Source organism: Poecilia formosa, unplaced genomic scaffold (assembly GCF_000485575.1).
Source record: "Poecilia formosa unplaced genomic scaffold, Poecilia_formosa-5.1.2 Scaffold165, whole genome shotgun sequence".
Classification (NCBI taxonomy): domain Eukaryota; kingdom Metazoa; phylum Chordata; class Actinopteri; order Cyprinodontiformes; family Poeciliidae; genus Poecilia; species Poecilia formosa.
This window is the reverse complement of record NW_006800104.1, coordinates 433,374-455,123: the sequence shown is the minus strand read 5'-3', so window position 1 is coordinate 455,123 and position 21,750 is coordinate 433,374. Positions and strand designations below refer to the sequence as shown.

At 39.5% G+C, this 21,750-nt stretch overlaps 1 protein-coding gene and 1 long non-coding RNA gene across 3 annotated transcripts in view; one reads left to right on the top strand and one right to left on the bottom strand.

The window, feature by feature from the left end:
* The window catches only part of LOC107837668 (uncharacterized), a 13,541-nt gene extending 7,437 nt beyond the window's left edge, over nt 1-6,104 (bottom strand). Inside the window, exons 1-2 of the long non-coding RNA XR_001663708.1 lie at nt 6,094-6,104; nt 5,871-5,882 (exon numbers count right to left, since the gene is read on the bottom strand). This is a non-coding gene — a long non-coding RNA (uncharacterized LOC107837668). The remainder of the gene's footprint in view (nt 1-5,870; nt 5,883-6,093) is intronic.
* On the top strand, nt 2,501-21,750 carry nt5c1aa (5'-nucleotidase, cytosolic IAa). Of its 2 annotated transcripts, XM_016677811.1 has the most exons (8): nt 2,502-2,851; nt 2,967-3,172; nt 8,764-8,808; nt 13,686-13,853; nt 13,941-14,070; nt 18,381-18,503; nt 19,445-19,629; nt 20,915-21,750. In XM_016677811.1, the coding sequence occupies exons 2-8, from the start codon at nt 3,017-3,019 to the stop codon at nt 21,269-21,271; spliced, it is 1,164 nt and encodes a 387-aa protein (XP_016533297.1). In that variant the 5' UTR covers nt 2,502-2,851; nt 2,967-3,016; the 3' UTR covers nt 21,272-21,750. The 2 variants fall into 2 exon arrangements, with proteins under 2 accessions (XP_007564742.1, XP_016533297.1); XM_007564680.2 differs by lacking the exon at nt 8,764-8,808 and having other exon boundaries at nt 2,501-3,172.

Genomic DNA, 21,750 nt, shown 5'->3' with positions numbered 1-21,750 from the left:
ATAGTATACCTGAAGCGGCTAGAGTTTGTGTAGCAGCCACAGCTGTTTACACAAATGCAAAAACTTCAGACATGCTGGAACAACTAATTCACAAACTTCAGTGTATTTTCTTGGGGTTTTGTGTGATAGTACAATACAAAGCAGAGCATAACTGTCAAGTGGATGTGTTTCATAATTCTGTTTTACAAAACCATCTGAAAAGTGTGAAATGCATTCGTATTCAGCCAGGACTCTGTCATGATGACACCTGCAAACCATTTTTGGGGGGATAAGTCTAACAGCATTGCATATGTATAAAGACTATTTTTTCCAGTATTCTCTGCAAAACAGCTCAGTCTCAATCAGGTTGGATGATCATTTATGTGAAAATGTAATTTTACGTCTCGCCACGGATTTACAATAACGTTTGAGTCCAGCGTTTCTCATAAAGAGCTGAAATCTGTAAATAAAACAAAGACAGACTGCCTGTTATAATATATGAAGCTGATGTGATGCTAGCACAGAAGCTAACATGCACAATCTTCCTTTTATTGACTTGATCTGATGAATCGCATTCAAGGATACAACACACGGGCAACAGGAATTTTCTACAATTCATTTTTTGTTCATTCTTCTCAGTATATAAGACAAAATGACAACAGTTTAAAAAAAAGAAAATCCAGCATCATTTCAGCATAAACTTGGACTTGATTGTGTTACTACTGATCTTCCACTGTATGTAAAGCAGATATGAGATCTGAGTGGAAAGACCTCACTAAATCACTGGGAAAATGCTTAGTCAAGTTAAATAAACATGAGTGCAAACCACTGAGGCACAAAGCTGTAGCAGAATTCAGCATGCATGGCTAATGGCTCTAAGTACAACCTTTTTTTGATGAAGGGTACATCCATTATCTGCCACCTTTAGGCTAATTTATTCCCAATCCCTGATCTGCCCCTCCCTTACTGGCTTTCATACTCACCAGAAGAGCATCTTTTTCCATAACCAAGTTTTGCTTTGTGTTACTTGGGGTTTGACTTTTAAGCATAATAATAAAGTATTTTTTTAATTGAATTGAATAATTCACAAATATTCTTGAGAGATGTGGACATACCAGGAGCTTTTCTCCAGAAAACATCTCACTTGTCTATTGAGGCAGCTTCCAATGGAGCTTAATTGTTAGAGTTACAAAATATCAATAATATCAAAACCAAGTTGATACCAGTATCGGATGGATACTAGTATGGTAAGATCCATACTCTAGTTTCAAAATCCCTCTTGAAATGTAAGTTTTGCTTTGTAGTTTTTCAAGTCTACCTCAAAAAAGATTTTGTTTAGATTTGTTCTCAAGTGAAATTTTTTTTTTAATTTTTTTACACTATTTATTTAGGGAAAATATGCACATAACTGATTTTTTTTTCTATCTTATCCTGTTTACTCTATTTAAAGTGTTTTGGAGAAACCTACAAACTTTGTCCAAATTCTATCCCAGGTTTTAGCAAAACAAATTAAAAGGAAAAACCACAAAAACACAGAAAAGATCAGAAGTTCAGGGATTCATCAAACTTAATAAAAAGTATCGGTATCGATATTGATATAGGTATCAGTATCAGTGATACCTGCCCTATATTTACTTGGTATAAGATCACCAAGTAAATACAGGGCAAAATACACAGTATTGTATACCTCTATTAAATAATCATACATGATGAAATATATCAACTTTTGACAAGCACAAACAAAACTGTAGGTCAGACTTGCAGTAAGCTCTACCAAAATGAAACTAGTACAATGGAAGAGAACAGGATGTACACTTACTGTAGTATCTACCAAATGTTTAATATAATCAACTTTTATTTAGCCAAACGTTGCACAAAAATAATAATACAAATTATGCTTTTAAAGGTCGTTTTACTCTGCAAAAGGAATGAGGTGCTAAAGAGTGTTATTTTTAGAGGAATAAAAACATGGAACTAACTTCATCTGTTATAAATGTAACAAATACTGGAACTTTTAAAAGAGCCTTGCTTAATAATTTTAGCGTATGAAGTGTTATAGTTGCATATTTATGACTCAATATGCTATGTTATTGTAATAAATTGGTATTTTTTATGACGTGGACCGCAAGGGGAGCAGCCATTGTCACGGCAACGGCTATTGGGGGAATCCAAATAAACAAACAAACTGGAAACAAAGAAAAAATTACATAAAGTCTTAAAATCATAAAAACAAAACAAATAATCCAGTTGCCTCTTGAGCGATGTCACGGCTATTTTTATTGCGCCTGAACTTCCCATGAGCCTCTTAGGCTAAACTGCACCGTCAACATGAGGTCAGCGGAGGCGGGGTCACGCTGAATAAGGAAGCGGGCCTCTGATTGGTCAGCAGCGGAGGGGAACAAATCAAACCAGGGAGCAGAGAAAGAGAGAGAGAGAGAGTGATTGAATGGGACAGAGAGTTACAAGATGGGAAAGGGTTGGAGTGAATGGGTTGTTGGGGGTTGAGGGGGTGAAGGGTAGAGGAGGGTGGAGGGGGGCAGTGAAAGAGAGAGAGGTGGCAGCAGATGGAGCGCCGCACAGCCTGAAACACTTTGACCAGGGACAGGCAGAATGTATGTCTGCCTGCGTCTGCGTGCGGTCAGACTGTCACCCAGGAGGGACTGAGTGTGGGATAATAACTGTGAAGCGTCTTTCATGTCCTCTGGATTGGATACTGAGAGCAGTAATCCTCTTGGGAGGGGGAAAAGAGAGTAAAAAAGAGGCTGGGTACGGGGCAGAGAGCACGAGGAAGAAGAGGGAACTCTTCAGTGGGATTTAAGGGCAGGTGCAAGCAGATCTCTCGTGTGCACATGAACTTTTGGTCCTGACGTATGTGAGCGACAGAAGGAGGACATTTTTGTTTATTTAGTTTCACCTTCTTCCTTTTTTTTTCCTTCATCTTCTTCTTGTTTGAGAGGAACACAGTGTCCCGGTTCTTTTTTCCAAAGTAAGAGTGTGGTGGTTGACAGCTGTGGAGGCTCAGACAGAGGGACTGTCTATGGTGAAGATGAGTCTGGACGCCGTACAGGTGATGAGCGGACAGGTCAAGGAGCTCAAAGTTTCCCCTTCGTCCAACGGAGATGCCAGAGGCTCCTGGGAGGGGAAAGAGGAGTTCGACCCCAGCCAGCTGGAGCTGACCGCCAAACCGAAGCCGGTGAGTGTCACAAACCGTGGTAACAGTTTGGATTGGATTCTGTTCCAATACAATCATCCCTCTATGCTCTGAAGCGCCGCTTTCTGCAGGTAACGGTTTAAACGAAGACCTGCCAACGTGTTGGTTTGTCTTAAATCGCGGCGGTTGGATGTTAAGGCCGGGACTTGGGACATTGTGTATCAGTGAGTCTGCAGGTGTCAGTGACGGCCTCTTACTCCGTTACAAACGGAGACGGGCACATCCAGAGACTTACGTTAACGCGTGACCGGTCGTTGGGCTTCTCAAACGTCATGTTTACAGGTTCAGGTCTGCAATCAGCAAATTTGTTGTATTTTCTTTCCACTATATAACATTTTTATTTTCGGTAAAGACCACTAAGAAAGTTGAATGTAAATTTGATGACTTCATTACTTTTCATACCTCAGCAAATATGTGTTTCCTTCTCTTTAGAATGAATATATGTAAATATTAACCGTAGATAGATAAATTACACCGTCTCCCTTCAATGAACTGATTCAAGCTAGAGTTCGATAATTGTTTTATTTTTTTCTGAAATATTTTGCCCATTTGTAGGCTTTTATGTTTTACAAAATAAGGGTAAACACAATGCTAACCCTAATTAGTTTTTAAACATAATGGTTCATTTATGCAATGTAATTTCAACTGTTCAAAAAGAAAAAAAAATGTAATATTGTGAATCTCCTAAACAGCTACCTTCTTTATGAATGTGAAAAAGTAATTATTTTTAGTTTTAAAAGAAAACCTTCTCAGATATAAACTTAATAATCAAACTTTATTTCAATAGTATTAAGTGGTCTGCAGTAGTGTTGTGATTGAATTCTACCTAACTCACTCACCAACAATCATTTTACAGATTCCACAGAATACCAGGGACTTTAGAGCAGGCTTGTTTCCACAAACCGTTGTCAAGCTAACAACAGTTAGCTTCAAATCAGGGTTTTTGCAAAGCTGTAATAACATTCAACAGTAGAAGAAGAAAGGTTCTTTCCTTCATTTCTGACTTGGTACACAAATCTACAAAACATATTCAATAAGCATGTTTTTTGCTCTGCTATAGGTCTTTAAACAGAAAGATGTTTGCTAAGATGCTAGGCTAACACTAGCTTGTTTCTCTGTTTTGACCACATGACTTTTTGACCTGTAAAATGTTTCCTTTGTAAATTCTAGTTTGTAGACAAAACTAACAGAAATACCTATTCTATAAATTCAGCACATTATTGTAAATATGGTGTAATTATTATGACCAGGTAAAGCAGGTGGACTGCGGTCAGGTCTCTCTCACATGCCTGTCACTATGCTACTGCCTTTGCTAACTTTCAAAAATGGTTATCACCTAATTTTTTTAGCAGTAATTTTACTTTTGGTGCCATTTAGTGAGAAAATATTAAGATGATTTTTTAAAAAACTTTTTTTGGTGGAAGCTGTGAAGCTGAAGTTTCAGTCACAGTTCTGAGAACCTTCAGGGAAGAGAAGCTGCGACCCACAGGTTAGCACGGGGAGCTGAAGTGTCGTAACCAAGGGCTTAGTGCCGTTTTTGGCTTTGAAAGATATCAACATACTGAACAGGATGTACTGTTGTCTGTAGCACTTTTCAAGTCCAATTGAATAAACCTCTAAGTCGTTTCTGGGCGACTGACAGGGATTCACTGTAGTCCTATTGCTAGTTTCATAAGCATGAAGCAGAAGAATAACAAATAAGTGTAGACTATAAAATGCAAAGTGGTATGAAGCTAAAAGTAGCTAAAAGCTGAGTAATCTGCTGGGTGAGGATTAGTGTATTTTCAGATGAACATGTAGGCCCACTGATGATTGTGCTAAAATATAAAACCACATATTATTGTATAACATCACTTTCAAATTCACATCAGCAGCAGCACAGAGATATTAATGCCCCTCTGTCATACAGTGTATACGTAACATCATTAGACGTCTAACAAAAAGCTCATTTTCAGATTGTGTTACATAAACAGAATGAAATATCTTAAATTTCCAAAAGTGTTATATAGCTACTCGCATTTAACCTATCTTGCATCTAAATAATCTGCTACTTGCACATCAAAACAACAACAAGAAGACAACATAATTAAAGTAATAGTTCAACAGTTTGAATATACACTGCTTAGAGGGTAATAGTTTGCTTCATTATATTTTTAAGAGCTCCTTTAGAGGCACAGCAGTAAAATAAGTTTTATGGGTGAGACTGTACATTTAAAAACCAACAAGCTCTTATGCCTACAAAGTTTAGTATTTTCACTAAACTGACTTCCCAGAACACCCAAAGCTTTAAATTCAACACCTAATCTTAATTCTTAAAATGTAATTTTCTAATTTTGTTCAACAGCTAGATGTACTGTAGCACCAGTGCTAGCTTGTAAACAAGCAGGTATCAGAAACAACAGAAACAACGACTGAGATTCAGTTTAGCTAAGTTTATAACTTTTCTCTTATGTAACAGTCTTATAGATGAATAAACTCAAAGTGCTGCCATCTTGAAGACAGTTTGAGACATGGACAGAGATAAATAGTGGTTAGTTAGCCTTTAAAAGCTTAGACTGCTTTGTTATATAACATTTTGAAGTTCATTAGATTACATTTTTAAATGTGAAATTAAAAATACGAACATTTCTTTACTTCTTACCAATAACATTAATAAATTAAATAAAAGTTGACAAATAACCATTTTGTTTTTCTGTGACTTCAAAAAGCTACTTGCTAACTTACTGAGTTAGCAAGCAAGGCTAGCACTTTTTAAGTGATGAAAGGGGGAGCAATACTGCTGAGAAATATCATTTATGTAACTATAAAAGCTAAAAATATAAAGAACCACCAGTAGACTAAGCACAGCTCTACAACCTCGGCACTTTGTTGTCAGTTTAGGACGCGAAACAATGAAAGCTAACTTTTGGTTTGGCTAATACTTGAAAGACTCCTGTTTCCAGTGGCAGATCAGGGTGAAGAATATCCTTTATTCAAAACCATATGAGCATTATACATCAACTATTCACAACATAATGACCACATACAGCTGAACTAAATGATATTAAATATCTCTTCATCATGGAAACTATTTGTCAATAAGAAATATGAGGCGGTATGAGGAAAAAATGGGCAAGTTCAAGGATTTGAGCAAGTTTGACCAGAATCGCATAACTGCTGAAAGGTTCAGTTTTGATTCTGATGGGAAGGTGTCAGAACTGCACCATGTTTTGTTGTGTATGGGTTTTGTTTTTGTTGTGTAGCCTCAGCCCAGTCAGGGTTTTTCTGCCGAACGCAGATGGGAAGAACACGAGCTGTCAAGAGAAATGTTCTGCTTTGGTCTCTTTCACCTCCGTGCCACCAAGCAAAAACGGTTCAGGAAGACTTTGTCTATAAATTCCCCACATATTAACCAAACTGAATATTTGTGGGATGTGGTGGACAAACAAGTCCATGGAGGTCCAATCTTGTAGTTTACAGGACTTTAAGACATCTGGAGCTAAGAATTTGGTTCCAGATGTCACAGCACACATTAAGGGTGCATTCACACCAGGTCTGTTTAGTACACTTTAATCCAACTGTGGTTCATTTGTCTAGGAAGCCTGGTTCGTTGGGGAGATGTAAATGTGAATCGAAAACCCCCAGAAAAAATCAAACTCTTGTTCACCTAAAAATCCAGGTCTCTGTTCAAGTAAAGTGAACTCTGGCGCAGTTCGAATGCACAGATGTGAATGATATACTGACCAGAAACCACTTCCAAACCAGGTAATGAACTATAGCACAAGGCATCTAGCTCAATAGCACCAAAGCAAAAGCGTGACTCTAGTGGAGAGATTGCTTGTGGTCTTGAGCAACAAAGAAAAATCGTGCAACCGCTTAAATCCGACATTACTCCATTTAGTGAAGAAGGAAGTTGCGCTCATGCCTTCTTCTGGGATCTTCATTTCATGTCCTTTAGCTGTTCTTGGTGCAGCGCCCCTCACTGGCGATGGGGTGAACAGGTTTTTCAAACTGTTGTGTGAAAGCGAACCACAGCAACTGAAAATGTAACAATTGTTTCAGTTTTGGTCCCCAGTCAAACCGAGTCTACTGGACTGTCAGGTATGAAAACTAAGAGGTCTAGTAGAGCCAAAACCACCTTGGCAGCAAAAAGGGAACCAAAGACTCTATTATGAAACAGCAGCTCATAATGTTATGCCTCATATGTGTGTCAAACCAATATGCAAAAGCCTTATGCTTTTAAAGACACAGATGTCTTTTTGTTTACAGAAAGGACTAAATTTGGATCCATTGTTGTAAACAATCCTTCAAAGTAAAAATCCAGTTACTTTACTTTATTCAGATACCTGACGTGAGGCTTGCTAGCACAGTGTTAGCTTTGCTGTGCGCAGTTGATCATTGTTACCTCTGAGTCATTTTGGCTTTGATTTTAAATGTTCCCTGTAATTAGGAAATTATTGTCTCCATCCATATGAGCTATATCAGTGGAAGTTATGCTGCTTGCCGTTATCTCTGAGGACAGTTTTCCTTTATGATAAACTGCTTTAATTCTGGGAACAGAGTCACGTTACGGTGGACTATGAATAAAACACTTCCAAAGCAAGGTACGCTATAATAAGCAAAAGGACCACAGTGCCAGGTGTCCCAGTTTAGATCCGATATTTATCAGTGGTCTGACACTGTTTAATGTAGGATTTCTGTTATTCATTGGCTAACAAGATGTTTTTGTTTTGTTTTTTTTCAAAGAACACAATTCGGGTCAGATTTCAAACTGCTGTTTAGTGGCCGTGTGTACAGTCACACGCCAGCGTTCCCATGTCTGCCAAGACTTGGACAGGCTGCATCATCACTGGCCTTTACCTTATCTATAAATAACCGCGGTCTGCACTCACCCAACTACTTTCTGCTCACACTCTCACCTCTTCACTCCCCTTCTATACTCCAGAATTTCTCTGGAAATGTGTGTCTTTGGTATGTAAAATGAAAAAAGAAAAAAGAAAAGATGAGTCAATGACCAGGATTAAACACAGATGTCACAAATGTTCTGAGAGGTTTCATATAATGAGAACAGGGTTGGGTTTAACTATTGGAAAAACACTAAAAAAACAAAAAATTTTTCCTAATTTGCACATATAGCCGCCCTCTAACAGGGATCGTAAGCTAGCGTTGAAATCACAGTGAGTTTCTGTGAAGAAGAGTCCCGCGCCTGACGAATTCCCTCTGGGGTAAGGGAGCCCCGCTGGGGGAGCGGGCAGGCAGTTAACACTTCCAGTATCAAATCACAGCAAAGAACAGGACTCCGGCTCGGCCGTCACTCCCAGACTGTATGACATGTTATTCATAGAGTCAACTGAGTCTAACGGATAAACTGCACCAAAGGATTCGTACGTCCCGCTAATCTGTCACAAACCACAGCGTCGTCTGCAAACATGAAACTCTGAGGGTGATTTCACCTCCTCTCACTCTAAAAACTGGAGTTATCTGCAGAAAATGACAAAAAACAAAAATTTAAACGTCTTCTAATAATAATAATAATAATAATAAATGTGCAATCTTCCTTCTGCTGAATAAAAACAAACTGTTATTCTGCTAAGGTGACAGGCAGACGGGCCCGGAAGGTGGAGGGAGCCGTGTTCTTCGTAAGTATGTCCCGTCATCACGTTGTGTCTGAGCGAGCATCCGTGCTGACCTTTCACCCCTGCGTGTTAACCTTTTGTGTAACGGCTGCATGATCACACACAGACCCGTGCTACTAACCAACCGCTTAACCCGATTCATCGTCACGTGTGTTGTGCTGATTTCACACTCTGAGCTAATGAAGCCTGTAATGTGTGTGTACCTATGTGTCACTATGGCTGGGCAATCTGTCAAAATGGCACCAATGGAGCACATGCACAGAAAAACACTTTATGCCTTTGAAAGAAAAACCTAAATGATTTAGGTAAATGTATAGATAAACAACAATGTGGCATGAATTCATCTGACACCTGTTAATAAAAATGTGCCTTCAAAATGACTCAGTAAATATGACCAGTCTTTGAGAATAAAAGATTATTTGTAAAATTACAGCCATTCTGGCCTCAGAGGTTCATTACGGAATATTAAGAATAATTCTGTCACAATAATCAATAAAATCTACTTACAAAATGTTAGATTCAACACAAATTGTTTTTTTTTTCTATTTTCATGGTAAACAGAAACACATCGACTCAATGATTTGTGCTATAAGGAATGCTTTGTTTTACCCAAAGCTGGTTTTAATTTGCTGTGGTAAATAAAACTTGGCTAAATACACCAAGTGTTTTCAAATTAAGACTCACTTGGATCCTGTTTTTATTGCTGAAAATAGACAAAATATTTTTTTCAGTTTTCTATAATTGAGCCCAAAATAAGATGAAACTTTAGGCCTTTCATTTGACAAGGAAAATGTGCCAAAATCATTTTAAGTTCCTACAAAAAAAAAAAAAAAATCTGATTATTATAGTTTGTACTTGTTTTATTGTTGAGTTGCTATATATTTAAAAATTTATAATGTTTTGCCCCCCCATACCCATGTATGTTTGAACTTTTTTTTTGGCCCACCTGACAGAAAGTTTGGACACCACTGTAATAAATCAGTTTATCGCATGACGAAGAGCAGTAGGGTACATAATCTCCATTCACATGCTTGTTTGTTTTCCTTCTCTCTCTCTCTTTCTTTCTACCAAAGACTGGATGACAACAGTTTTCTCTGTCTCGATTGAGAACCTCTCTTGCTTTTTCCTTAGTGTAATCAGGAGTGAACTTTTACGTCGGTCACTTGCCAGACACATGTTCTTTTATCAAACAGTGTAGATGAGTAGCTGAGTTATTTAAATGGAGTGATGTTTTGTTAAGCATCAGTTTTGTCTGATTTCTCCAGCTGAGACCAGAGGTACAAAATGCTTTATGTGGAAGAAAACACATCCATCAGAGTAGTGATGCTACATTAATTTGGTGTTGATGAATCCAACACCAAATCTTTTTGAAAGATTTCTTGCAGCAATTCAGTTCAGTTCAATTCCATTTTATTTATGTAGCTCCAATTCACGACAAATGTCTCGAAGAAAAAAAAATCATTAAATCACTAAATTAAATCATTAAAATTTTTTTATACATACATTCCAATGCACCGAGTCATTGACTAGCAGCAGTCACTCCCTATGGACCAGCACAAAGCGACAGCAGGAAATCACTCCAAGCTTCCAGCAGAACCTGGAACCAGATGCAAAAACAACTGGGCCAAACACACAACCCTGTGGAACTCCACAAGTAATTCTGGAGAGTGAACATTTAGCGTTCACATGAACAAACTGTAATCTGTCGGACAGATGAGACTCATAATCAATCATAAGCTCTCTATACTCATTCATTACACCAGACATCAGGCTATGCCGGCATTAAGGGAAATTAGTGACATTTTACAAAGACTAATGACTCTTATAACAGGTAAATAAATTGTTTTTCATATTCACCTGTTATTCCTTAAAATTGGTCGTTTTTCACCTTAAGGTTTATGTTTAGCTTTTGCTCAGATGAGTCCTGTCAAGGCCTTGTCTGTGTGTTACCAGGTAAGTGGGTAACATGTCAGTGGCGGCCGCATGGTGACGGATCACAGCTAAATGCATCAGCAGCAGCTCAGCGCTCAGCTGCGGCCCGTCTTTCACAATCGTGCTGAAACACAAGCAAGCAGACGCCTCAACACAGAGTCCCTGTCCTCACTACAGGAACACTCTGCTGTTTACAGACAATTATATCAGAGCAGGGCTGTTTTGTGCTTCCTGTTTGGATGAAACCCAGGTAGTAGACACAGAAAAAGGGCTGAAATTCAGCTTTACAACATAGTTGTTGGCAACAACTATATTAAAATGAGAACAACTACCTCAAGTTTTTTGTTGACTTCTGATAGATTTCTTTAGGCCCGAGCAGCTAAGCGCTGCGAAGGCCTATTGTAATTTGGTTTTGCTTTTTCATTGATCTTAAATCAACAGCAAAAATTATAAAAACAGTAGAGTTTATGATGATTTATTAACGGGAAAACAATGTATCCACACCAAGCTGGCTCTATATGCAAAAGTAAAAACCTTTGAACCGTAATAAGACCAAGCTGACATCAAGTATTTGTGTTAATTGCAGATTTGGTTTAATTCAGCCACTTTGGAGGTTTTCCAGCATGAACAACCTGATTAAAATAATCTCAAGACATTTTAATTGAATTTTCATTCTGCCTTGAACTAGGCCACTCCACTCAAAAGCCTTTAGCTCAGTGTCCAGTGAAATTTGTCTAATCTCTGGTAAATTATTATATTTGAAAACTGCAACTTGTATTTACTGCAGTTATCTTTTTCACTGCACTTTATAAAATTACCTCCTCCTTAATAAAAAAACAAAAACAAAGGATGTTTACACTTATTGGTAGCTCCAGTGGCTGTCCACTTGAAGTCTAGCACCTTTTTCCAAGCGAAAGAAAAGATGTTACACCTTTGCTCTGATGTAACAGATCGTACGTGTGAGCCGTGGACAGCACACACGCACACACGCGCACACACGCACTGTGAGGCAAAGTCAAGCAAGCACAGCCACCAGTGTTCACCCAGTAGGTGCAGCTGTGGGCATTAATGCCTGCTGCCCTGGCAGGAATGTTGCCCTCAGCCTCCAAACAGCAGTGTAAACACACACATCAGGTAACATGAGGACAGAATGGCGTCCTGATCTTTCCTCCTGAGTCCATGGAAGGAGAGGGATTTAGGAAAAGTTTTCAACATAAACGTGAATTAAATGCTTATTTGGTGGCGATTGTACATTTACAAAAACATACAAAGACAGTCAGATTTTGACACAACACATTTAAAAAGATCAAGATGTCTGCGATGTCTGCAGAGGGATTTTCAGATCTGTGTGCTACTTCTACATGTGACATTTTTAAAATTCTAATTTTCTCTACATGCCACCCAAATTGTTCTTCCCAGTTTTAACAAAGAAAAACTTCACTTTTTCATTTTTTTTTGTAAAATCTAGACATTTGCATGAGTTCTACTTTTATTTTGTTCCTCCAATTATAAATAGTTAATTTTATACATTAACCTTAAATGGTCGTGAGTGTCATTCTTGGAATGATATAAAAAAACATTGTTGATATAATAACAGTCACATTTTACCGCTTATAGCAACGTTTGCCAACCCTGGTCCTCAACACACACTGCCTGAGATGCTTCCTATGAGTTTCCTTCATTACACCTGATTTCAATTGATGGCTGATTAACAGGCTTGTGCTGAACTGCGATCATTGGAATCAAGTGTGTTAAAGCAGGAAAACATGTAAAACATGCAGGGCAATGTGCCTTGAGAACCAGGGTTGGGAAACACTAGTTTAAGGTACTTTATTGTGTTTTCATGAGTAAAATAATCTTGGAGGACATTTTGTGTGGAAATACCTCAACATTTCGGATGTAGTCGAAAGTTTGTAGTTTGACTGTCGCGGCTTGTCTGTAAGTTTGTTTTACTCAGCATAGCGTAGCGAGACAGACTGTATGGCCTCATCATCCACCATGAACCTGTTCCCAGCAGAGCTGTTCGCTCTTTTGGCAATTATCAGATGTCTTACATGATGGAGTTTCATTAGTCAGAGTTTTATATGCAACCAGAAGAATTTGTCTTATAGTCACTTCTAAATAAACATAGAAGAGAAATGGTCAAAAGGATAAAATTAACCCAAAACACACTCAAACAGCCAGCTGCACACACTCGACAAACAGGATTTTAAGAGATCACTTGACCTGAACACAACTGAAGATCAGTGGACAGGACTAAATATGTATGTGCCAAATGTCAGACAGATAGGATAGATGGAGAGTTGAGGGATTTACAGTGAAGGAGTACCAGGGTCAACCACCCAAATGAACAAGCAACCCCCCAGGGAAAGGATGAAGAAACGGTCGGGATGGAGAGACGTGCAAAGGCAAACTTAAAAACAAAATTTAAATCTCAGGATGATTGAAGCCATTGTGCTAGTATATCTCCATTCATGTTACTTGTTTAAGATGTAATCACAGTAAAATGGTTTGTTATCCTGACCTGGAAAAGGGTAGAGTATCCTCTCTAGTTTGGGGATCAGTCCTTTTCCCAGGTGAAGTTTTAGTATCTGGGGGTCTTGTTCACACATGAGGGAAAAATGGAGCAGGAGATAGATGGAAGGAGACTGTTGACTGAATCGAAAGGCAAAACTTTTGATTCCCTGGTTGATCTACATTAATATCATCATGGTCACAAAGTTTGGCTAACAACTGAATGAACAGGACTGCAGATACAATCAACCTAAATGAGTTTCCGTCCTCAGATAATTTGGTCTACAAAGGGTTAAGGATAAAAAAAAACAGGGCTTACCCCCCAATATCTCCTGCCATGTATTATAAAATTGATAGAATGATTTTGTTCTTCTCCTTTTAGGTTGATTCTTACATTCACTCCACTCTCAACCCAGATCTCTGTTTTCCTTCAGCCGAAGCCAGAGAACGCCGTGACGGTGGCCGTCTCTTCCCGGGTCTTGTTTCGGACCGAGCGGGAGCAGAAGGTGTTCGAGCAGAAAGGAGTGGAGGAATACCTGAGATACCAAATCGAGCACGAGAACGAGCCCTTCGCGCCGGGACCCGCTTTTCCTTTCGTCAAGGTTAAAGATCTGCACAGATTTCTGGGGTGTGATGGTGTTTGAGTTGAACTTCTTCCAGGGTGACTGTTTCTAACGCCCCTCTGACAGGCTCTGGAGGCGGTCAACACTCGCCTGAGGGAGCTGTACCCCCAGAGTGAAGAACTGTTCGACATCGTCTTGGTGACGTACAACCACGCTCATGTTGGGATCCGGCTCATCAACACCATCAATCACCACAGTAAGTCCCACAAAGACGAACATTAATTTGAGCATTTTTTTCATCTGACAAACCGTAATCAACATAGTAGCTTTCACTGTTTAGTGCTAACAGTTAGCTAATCATGTCACTGCTCATGTTGCATCATTCTTTTAAATATAGGAAAAAAATAATCACATTTTCTGAGCTTTTGGTCACTACAGTAGCAGTTAACTATGAAATCTTCCATGTACATTTATCTTATTGAGAATAAGAGGCTACATACAATCTGTTTCTGCTTTTGTCAAAAGAGTAATTTACTTTCAAAGTAGGTGGAGTTTGGAAATCTTGCAGCTAAAAATGGAGGAACTGTCTTTCTTGTGAACAAGGGGTTGTCTTTCCTACTATTTCAAACATAGTAGATAACAGGAAATGTTGTTACATTGGGAATATGGAAAGGGCCCAAGAGCAGGTTAGCACAAAGGAAGCCATGGATGAGGAACAACAAACACTTTCTCCTTGCCAAAAAACTAACTAAAAAAAAGCAGCAGAGGCAAGAAACCAAAGAATACATAGCTGAGAGTAGGAAAAGCAACTTTCAGAGCAATAACTTCATCAGGAGTAGGAGGATGCCACTGACGGTATGATCGGGCACAAAGAGTTTTCTCATGGTATGCTGTGATATATATTTTTCAAACAGATGTTTTTCCCGGTAATATGCAGTTTGTCATTTCCTGCTGCCATAGATAATTTGAAATGTTATCACTAGTAAAGGAAGTACAGACACATTACCTGAAAAACAAAAACACTAAGGAGGAACGGAGGTGAAAGTGACTCGCATGACTTCTGTCTCTGGTGAATCCCTTCTGCTGTGCAACTTTGTCAGTGTAGTTTGTGATTAAGCCCAGGGTCAGGGGTTAAGATTAGGTTTGGGTCATTATCCATTCATTATCTTCCGTATAATCCGGGGTTGGGTCTTGGCAGACAGACCCAGACTTCTCTCTCCCCAGTCACTCAGTTCACTTCCTCAGAGGGAATTCCAAGGAATATCCCGACCAGCAAAGCAACATATTCCCTCCAGCCGGTCCCGGGTTTTCCTTTGGGTCTCTTCCTGGATGAAGATGCCGAACCAGACGCCCGGGTCATCTCAACTGAATCCTCTAGATGTGGAGGAGCATGGAAGGAAATCAAATCAAGGTCTGCGAGTGATGAAGGCCTATGAACATGGACTGGATGTTTCCACTGTGTCTGTCCATCAGTCCGTCCATCGTTTTTACCCACTAGTCCTTACAGGATCGTGGGAAGCTGATTGAGGACTCTTTGGGCACAGAAGGGGGTATTCCTTGGATAGACCCAGTCCATCACAGGTCAACTCATAGACAGACAGGCCAATCAATCAAGTGTTAAGAATCACTTAGAGGTTCATTAAACCTCACATGCATATGTTTGGATCGTGTGAAAAAGCTTGATACCTGGTGAGAACCCATGCATGCAGACAGAGAACAAACTGTGCGAAACAGATGCTAGGTCAGGTTTTTATCCCAGGAACTTCTTGCTGCAAGGCAACAGGGCAACCAGCTGTGCTACTCTGCTGGGATGGATCCGAATACCAGATCTGAACATTGCACACACAACGATCAATCGAACGTACTTTTTTTATCTGGACTGTGGGAGAAAACTAGAGGAACTTGAAACAAATCCACAGGGAGAACATGAAAAGTCCACACACTACAGCCGAGCCTTTCTTGACCTGAGGAAACCATGTTTACCACTGCAGTCACCGCGGCAACCTGAATTTAGAGCCATCCGTCTTCCCGTCAACTTCGACCGGTTCTCTGTCCCTGTTAAAGAGAACATGGACCACCACATGTTTCTGTTTCCACTTGTCAAAAACGTCTTAAACCACGTATCTTCACCATTCTAGATGTGGAGGAGCTCTGTTACTTACCATTCTTGAAACATATAATTTAAGTATATATTGTGACAAATTCCAAGGGGTATGAACACTATGTTGGGTACATTTCAGATGATCCAAAGGTTGTGTACTGAAGCTGACGCAAGTTGTGCTCAGAGATAAACAGCGGAGTGTATGGACAGCTGAGTGACTGGATCCTTCCCAGGGAAAATCTCAGACCTTCTGGTGACACTCTCCGCACAGACCGCTTCCTGTTCAGTTCCTCTAATGTTTTCAGATCCGCAGACCTTCAGGCCGGGTTAACTTCAGGATTAAGTCCCGCGGGACGGAAGAATAATCCAAGAGGCCCAAAAGACAAACAGCAACGAGCAAAGACACCAAGTACAGCAACGCACGGCTTCGCAGATGCTTTTATGTTTGATGTCGTTTTGGTGGCTCCCTTTGTGATGAAGCACATGCATCAGTGCAATGACCTCTGACCTTCCCTTAGAAACAGTTTCTTCTCTTAATCCTGAAAAGAATCCAAGCATCCAGGAGAACGTGAAGCATAATCTGCTTTCAGTAAAGATTTTATGTTGTTTGAAAGAACATACATGTGGGACTTATGTAAGTGTTTCCCAAGAAAACCTACAAGTGGAAGCACGGAACAGATCCTGTGAGAGATGAACATAAACATCTAAAAGTCGGTCTTTATTGAGGCAACAGTCTGTCTTTGTTGTCCTGCTGATTTCCTGCTCTGATATGATAATGTTTTAGATCCTCTGAGCCAGCAAATGAATCCAAGATGAATGATCTGAAAACATTCATGCAGCCAGGAAACAAAAAAATAATAATGAAGAGGACTTAATTCCTTTGAGTCCACCGCTCCGTTACTCGTCAGCCACCGGCTTTAATGACTTAGATTTTTTTTTTGTAATGCTTCTTTTTATGAATGTATTTTTTAGATTTCTAAGCATTGATATTATTATACAAGTTTTTTTTTCTTTTTTGTTTTTACACTTCAGCAACCTTTATACATGTATATTTATTATTTCTGAAGTCTGGATCGCATATTTAACATGTCATGTTTTGTATTTTTAATGGTGCTTTTGCATATTTTTTCAAAGCCAGTTCATGATTTTGATAATAAAAAAGGACAAATACACTTTTCCAACCTGAGGGGTAATATCAGAACTGTGTTAACATGGCCCAGTCAAAGTTCAGACCTAAATCCTATTGAGAATCTGTGGCTAATGCTATCCACTTTGACAGAGCTTAATGTTACTGGATATGATATTCTTTATCAATGCACTGTGATTATGACCATATCCTGTCTCTCACCCTCATTAACCTTCTGTTACATTACGTAATATTTCTCTGCTTTCGGGTTCACTGTGCTCCTTTCTGAACCTTCTGCTCCTCCTAACTTCTTCTAAAACATTCCTCCTGACCTTCCTGTCCGTCTCTCCCGCTCTGCTCTTGTGAATATCCTCTCATTGCACCCGGGAGAGCAGATATGATCTAGAATCATGAATCTAGTTACTCTCTGTCAGTGTTCTCCCGTCGTTCTCCACATGCCGTGTCTGCTCTGCTCTTTCCATCGAGCAGCGAGTTAAGATCCCCGCACGACAAAAAATAAAAATAAAAAATGCAAACAGACACTTTGGACACTGACCATCTTTTAAGCGCTTGTAAGTTTATCCATGTCTCCTGAGATGATTCATTTCCACTTCAGCTTCTGCACTAAACACAGACTCAGTCCTCACAGCCCTGTTGCTCAGCAGCATTTCATGTTAACAACCAATAATCCTAAAATTATTATTATTAAAATGTAATTAAGTTTATGTGATGCTTATTTGAAGGGGTGGTGTTATGTAAATGTTATTCCCTCATCTAAAATGTAAGCTGAGTTTTGCTCTGATTCTTTCATGAATGTTTTGGAAATCATTTAATCTCCCATGGCAACCATTCAGCTGAGCAAAACGCCTGGCTGTCAGAGCTGCAGTTTCCAAACTTCTGAGCTTTCAACCCCCAACTCAGCTCCTTCAGACTAGTCAGTAGCAATTAGCAAACAGTTAATTGGTGGAACTGAGTATCGCTGTGCTCCTTATATGACCTACATCTCAGTGAAACGCTGGTAAAAAAAAAAAAAAAGGTTCTCAAAGGGTTAATAGGAGAGATGTTGTGGTGACTTCCTCAAGGCGGAGTTTCAGAAAGAGCAGGAGCTTTTAAAGAGACAGAGGCCCAATTTCAAGACATTAAATCAGGAAATAAAATTTCTCTTAGATCATATTTGATATGTATAGAATTTTTAAAACATAAGGTAACATAGTTACTTAACCATGCTATAAAATGACACTTAAACATAATACTGCCCCTTTAAGGAATGCTGACATTCAACTCCACGGTATGCAATGAAATAAAAAACCTTGCTGCCATTTGTTGGTCTCGTTCCCAGACTTATTTATCGAGAGGTTCTGTATGACTGGAGGAAGCAGTCCGATTGGCTACCTGAAGGCCTGGCAAACCAACCTCTACCTATCTGCTGACGCTGAGAAAGTCAGGGAGGCGCTGGCTGAAGGTAAGAACAAACCGCTGCACACACAACGACGAGAAGGCCATTTAGTCTATTAGGTTGATGATATGATGTTTAGAAGAGGCATGAGAAACTTTGATTTCCAGGTAACAATTCAAGTTGTTCTCCATTTTAAGTAATCGATTACAGGAAAGCTGTGTTTTAATTTACTTATCTGCTGTATATCTGTATTCTATGGGAGCTCTGAAATCAGAAGAAGAAATTACATATATATATATACATATATATACATATATATATATATATATATACACACACAAAAAGAATATTTGCTCAGAATATAGTCTGACCAAATTTTATTTTTGTCTTGACTTTAAAATTTATGTGCAAGAAAAACGGAAAAAAAAAAAAATCAAGATTAAAATATTTTAAAGTAGTTTTTCTCTCCTTGTGGAACTTTCTTTTTTCCTAAAAGACAGGATACAAATTAAAAAGAGAATTATGTTGTGCAAAATTTTAAAAAGGTGCGTTTTTCTATTAAGTATTTCTGACTGTAATATATTTCTTCCATTTCAACAACCAACAAAGTGGAAAATATATTCTTTTTGTTTTTATGTCGTTTTTCTTCTCACTTAAATTCTGAAGGGCAAGTGAAAAAATGCCAAGTGATTCTGACAATATGTTATTGTTTTTTATTGTTTTACTTTTAAATGACTTTTAAAGTCCTGACAAAAAGAAAAACTTGGCCTGATTTAGAACAAGGCTGATCAATAAAAAGTTTGCCCATTGCCTTTCAGGGCTTCCGTAGTATTCAGTTTGGTTCTCAGTAACATTTGCAAATGACCTTTTTGTTTACTATAGTTATGCTCTTTTTTTTGTCAATTCTTAAAGGATACTGTTCTATTTCTGTAACGCACTGCAAATGAACTGAACTTCCTTCAGCTGAGTGCCCAGTCCATCCCGTTTCTCTCTGTGTCTGCGCTCAGGCATCGCAGCAGCAACCATGTTCATGACGGAGAAGCTGACCGAGGTGTCGCAGTCTCAGCTGAGGGTGGCGTTCGATGGCGACGCCGTCCTGTTCTCTGACGAGTCTGAGCGCATCTTCAAGACCCACGGCCTGGACAAGTTCTTCGAGCACGAGAAAGAAAACGAGGACAGACTCCTGGATCACGTTTGTAAAACTTTCCTTACAGTTTCTGTCTCTGACATTGCTACAGAGGGAACCTGATGTTAAAATAAAAAAAATAAAAAGATTGTTGCTTTTTTAAAAGTATTTCCAACAAACTGTAGACAAACTTTAATCTATAATATATTATTTTCATAGAATAATATTAAAAAAACATTGAGATTCAGGTTATCTTGTGTGTAAATAGTGTGCTTGAGCTGCATTCTGTGATAGTCCGGTAGACTCAGTTCGATTGAGGACCAAAGCTGCGACATTCGTTACATTTTCAGCTGCTGGGGTTCACTTTCACACTGTGTCAAATTATCCAAATGGTTTGAAAAACCTGTTCCTCTCCTGGCCTGTGGTGGCGCTGAACCAAGAACTACAGTAGGAAATGACACAAAAACTTCTGAAGAAGACACTGAGCACAGCTTCCTTCTTGTAAACAAAAATTTAGTAGCGTCAGATTTCAGTGGATGTAGGATTTCTTCTTTTGTCTAGGCAAAAGACCATGAGCCATTTCCGGTGCTAGCGCTAGACTCGCATGTTTGGTTTAGTCGTAATTCCCCAGAATGCCTTTGGTGTTGATAGCTTCCTGCTTTTGGAGTGGTTTTGAAGGAAAAGGTGGTTTTTCAGCCATATCAAAATGTGTGTATTTTGCAAAACTGCAATAGAAACATCTTTTTTTTCTTTTTTGCATCATGCCACTTTGTAAACAGCAGCAACATGGTTATTTGTAGGCACTGCATCAGTTAATCAGAAGTTGAGTTTGTGATTCGAATGTGTTGAGTCCATAGCTCTTTTGTAAAATGGCCGACTCCAATTTCCCCAAAACGCCGCATACGTAGCGGCTCCAAAGTAGAAAGAGTTTGTCGCTCTGACAAATCCTTTTGTCAGAGTGTCTTTTCCAGACGTTGGCGTCTGGATGAGACGCCAACGTCTCCTCTGATGGTTAACAGATGTAGCCACGGTTCAACTGTGGCTGAACTGTCACACAAGTGTTTACATCCTTAATTTTAATGTCTTTAATGTGAAAATAAGCTTATTCATGAGTAATTTTAATTGCATTTTGGATGTTTTGGAAATGCCGTAATTGTGAAATTGAGTTTTTTCAACACTAGCAGAATATCTACTGTTAGCTTGCGTGATCCCACCTCCCCAAGTGAACCGGACATTCTAGCCAAAATGAACTAGAGTTTGATTAAAGTGGAACAAAACAGGGCTGATGTGAATGCACCCTAAAAGAATACATAAGATGCAACAAGTTACCATCTTCTCTCCCGCTCTGCAGGGTCCCCTGAAGGGTTTCCTAGAGGCTCTGGGGAAGCTGCAGAAGAAATTCTACGCTAAAGGCCAACGCCTGGACTGTCCCATCCGCACGTACCTGGTCACGGCTCGCAGCGCGGCCAGCTCAGGGATCCGGGCGCTGAAGACGCTCAGGGCCTGGGGCCTGGAGATTGACGAGGCGCTGTTCCTCGCCGGTGCCCCCAAGGGCCCCATGCTGGAGAAGATCCGGCCACACATCTACTTCGACGACCAGATGTTTCACGTGGAGGGAGCGGCGGAGATGGGCACCGTCGCCGCGCATGTTCCTTATGGGATTGCACAGAAATATAACAGCCAGCAGAAGATGAGCTCAGGGAAGTAAAAAAAAAAAAAAAAACTTGACAGCAACAAAAGACGGGGGCAATATCTTGGAGTGGAAGAGAAGCTTAACTTATACTGTTAAATGTTTGCAAAATGCACTAAGGTCAAGGAGAGGTCTGGAACCCAAGGTGACCTGGAGGCCAACATGACTGTCCCCTGTAAAACCCAACGCCTTAGTGAGCCGTCTGCTGGAGATTTAGGAAATGTTGCCCTGCATAAGACAGCAAGTGTTTCATTGCCACTATAAATGCACTATTTTTCACTCTCCTTCTTGACTTCCTAAGAAAAACAACCCGCCTGTACAAAGATGCAACGCATCACTGTAAGTAAACCCCTTACACTGAATGTTATTGAGCTATAAGCACAAAGCAGAGACTGTTAGATTACATACAGGGTAAATATATAACAGAGACATGCTGTCGCAAATCAATAGTAATATAGAATGCTGGAAATCATTTTGTAATTTTGATTTCAGAGAAA

Excerpts from the sequence above, each read along its gene's own strand:
- nt5c1aa (XM_016677811.1), top strand. The coding sequence starts at position 3,017 with ATGGTGAAGATGAGTCTGGACGCCGTACAGGTGATGAGCGGACAGGTC. Across the intron at positions 14,071-18,380 it reads CAACACCATCAATCACCACA|ACTTATTTATCGAGAGGTTC; the intron begins GTAAGTCCCACA and ends TCTCGTTCCCAG. Across the intron at positions 18,504-19,444 it reads CAGGGAGGCGCTGGCTGAAG|GCATCGCAGCAGCAACCATG; the intron begins GTAAGAACAAAC and ends GTCTGCGCTCAG.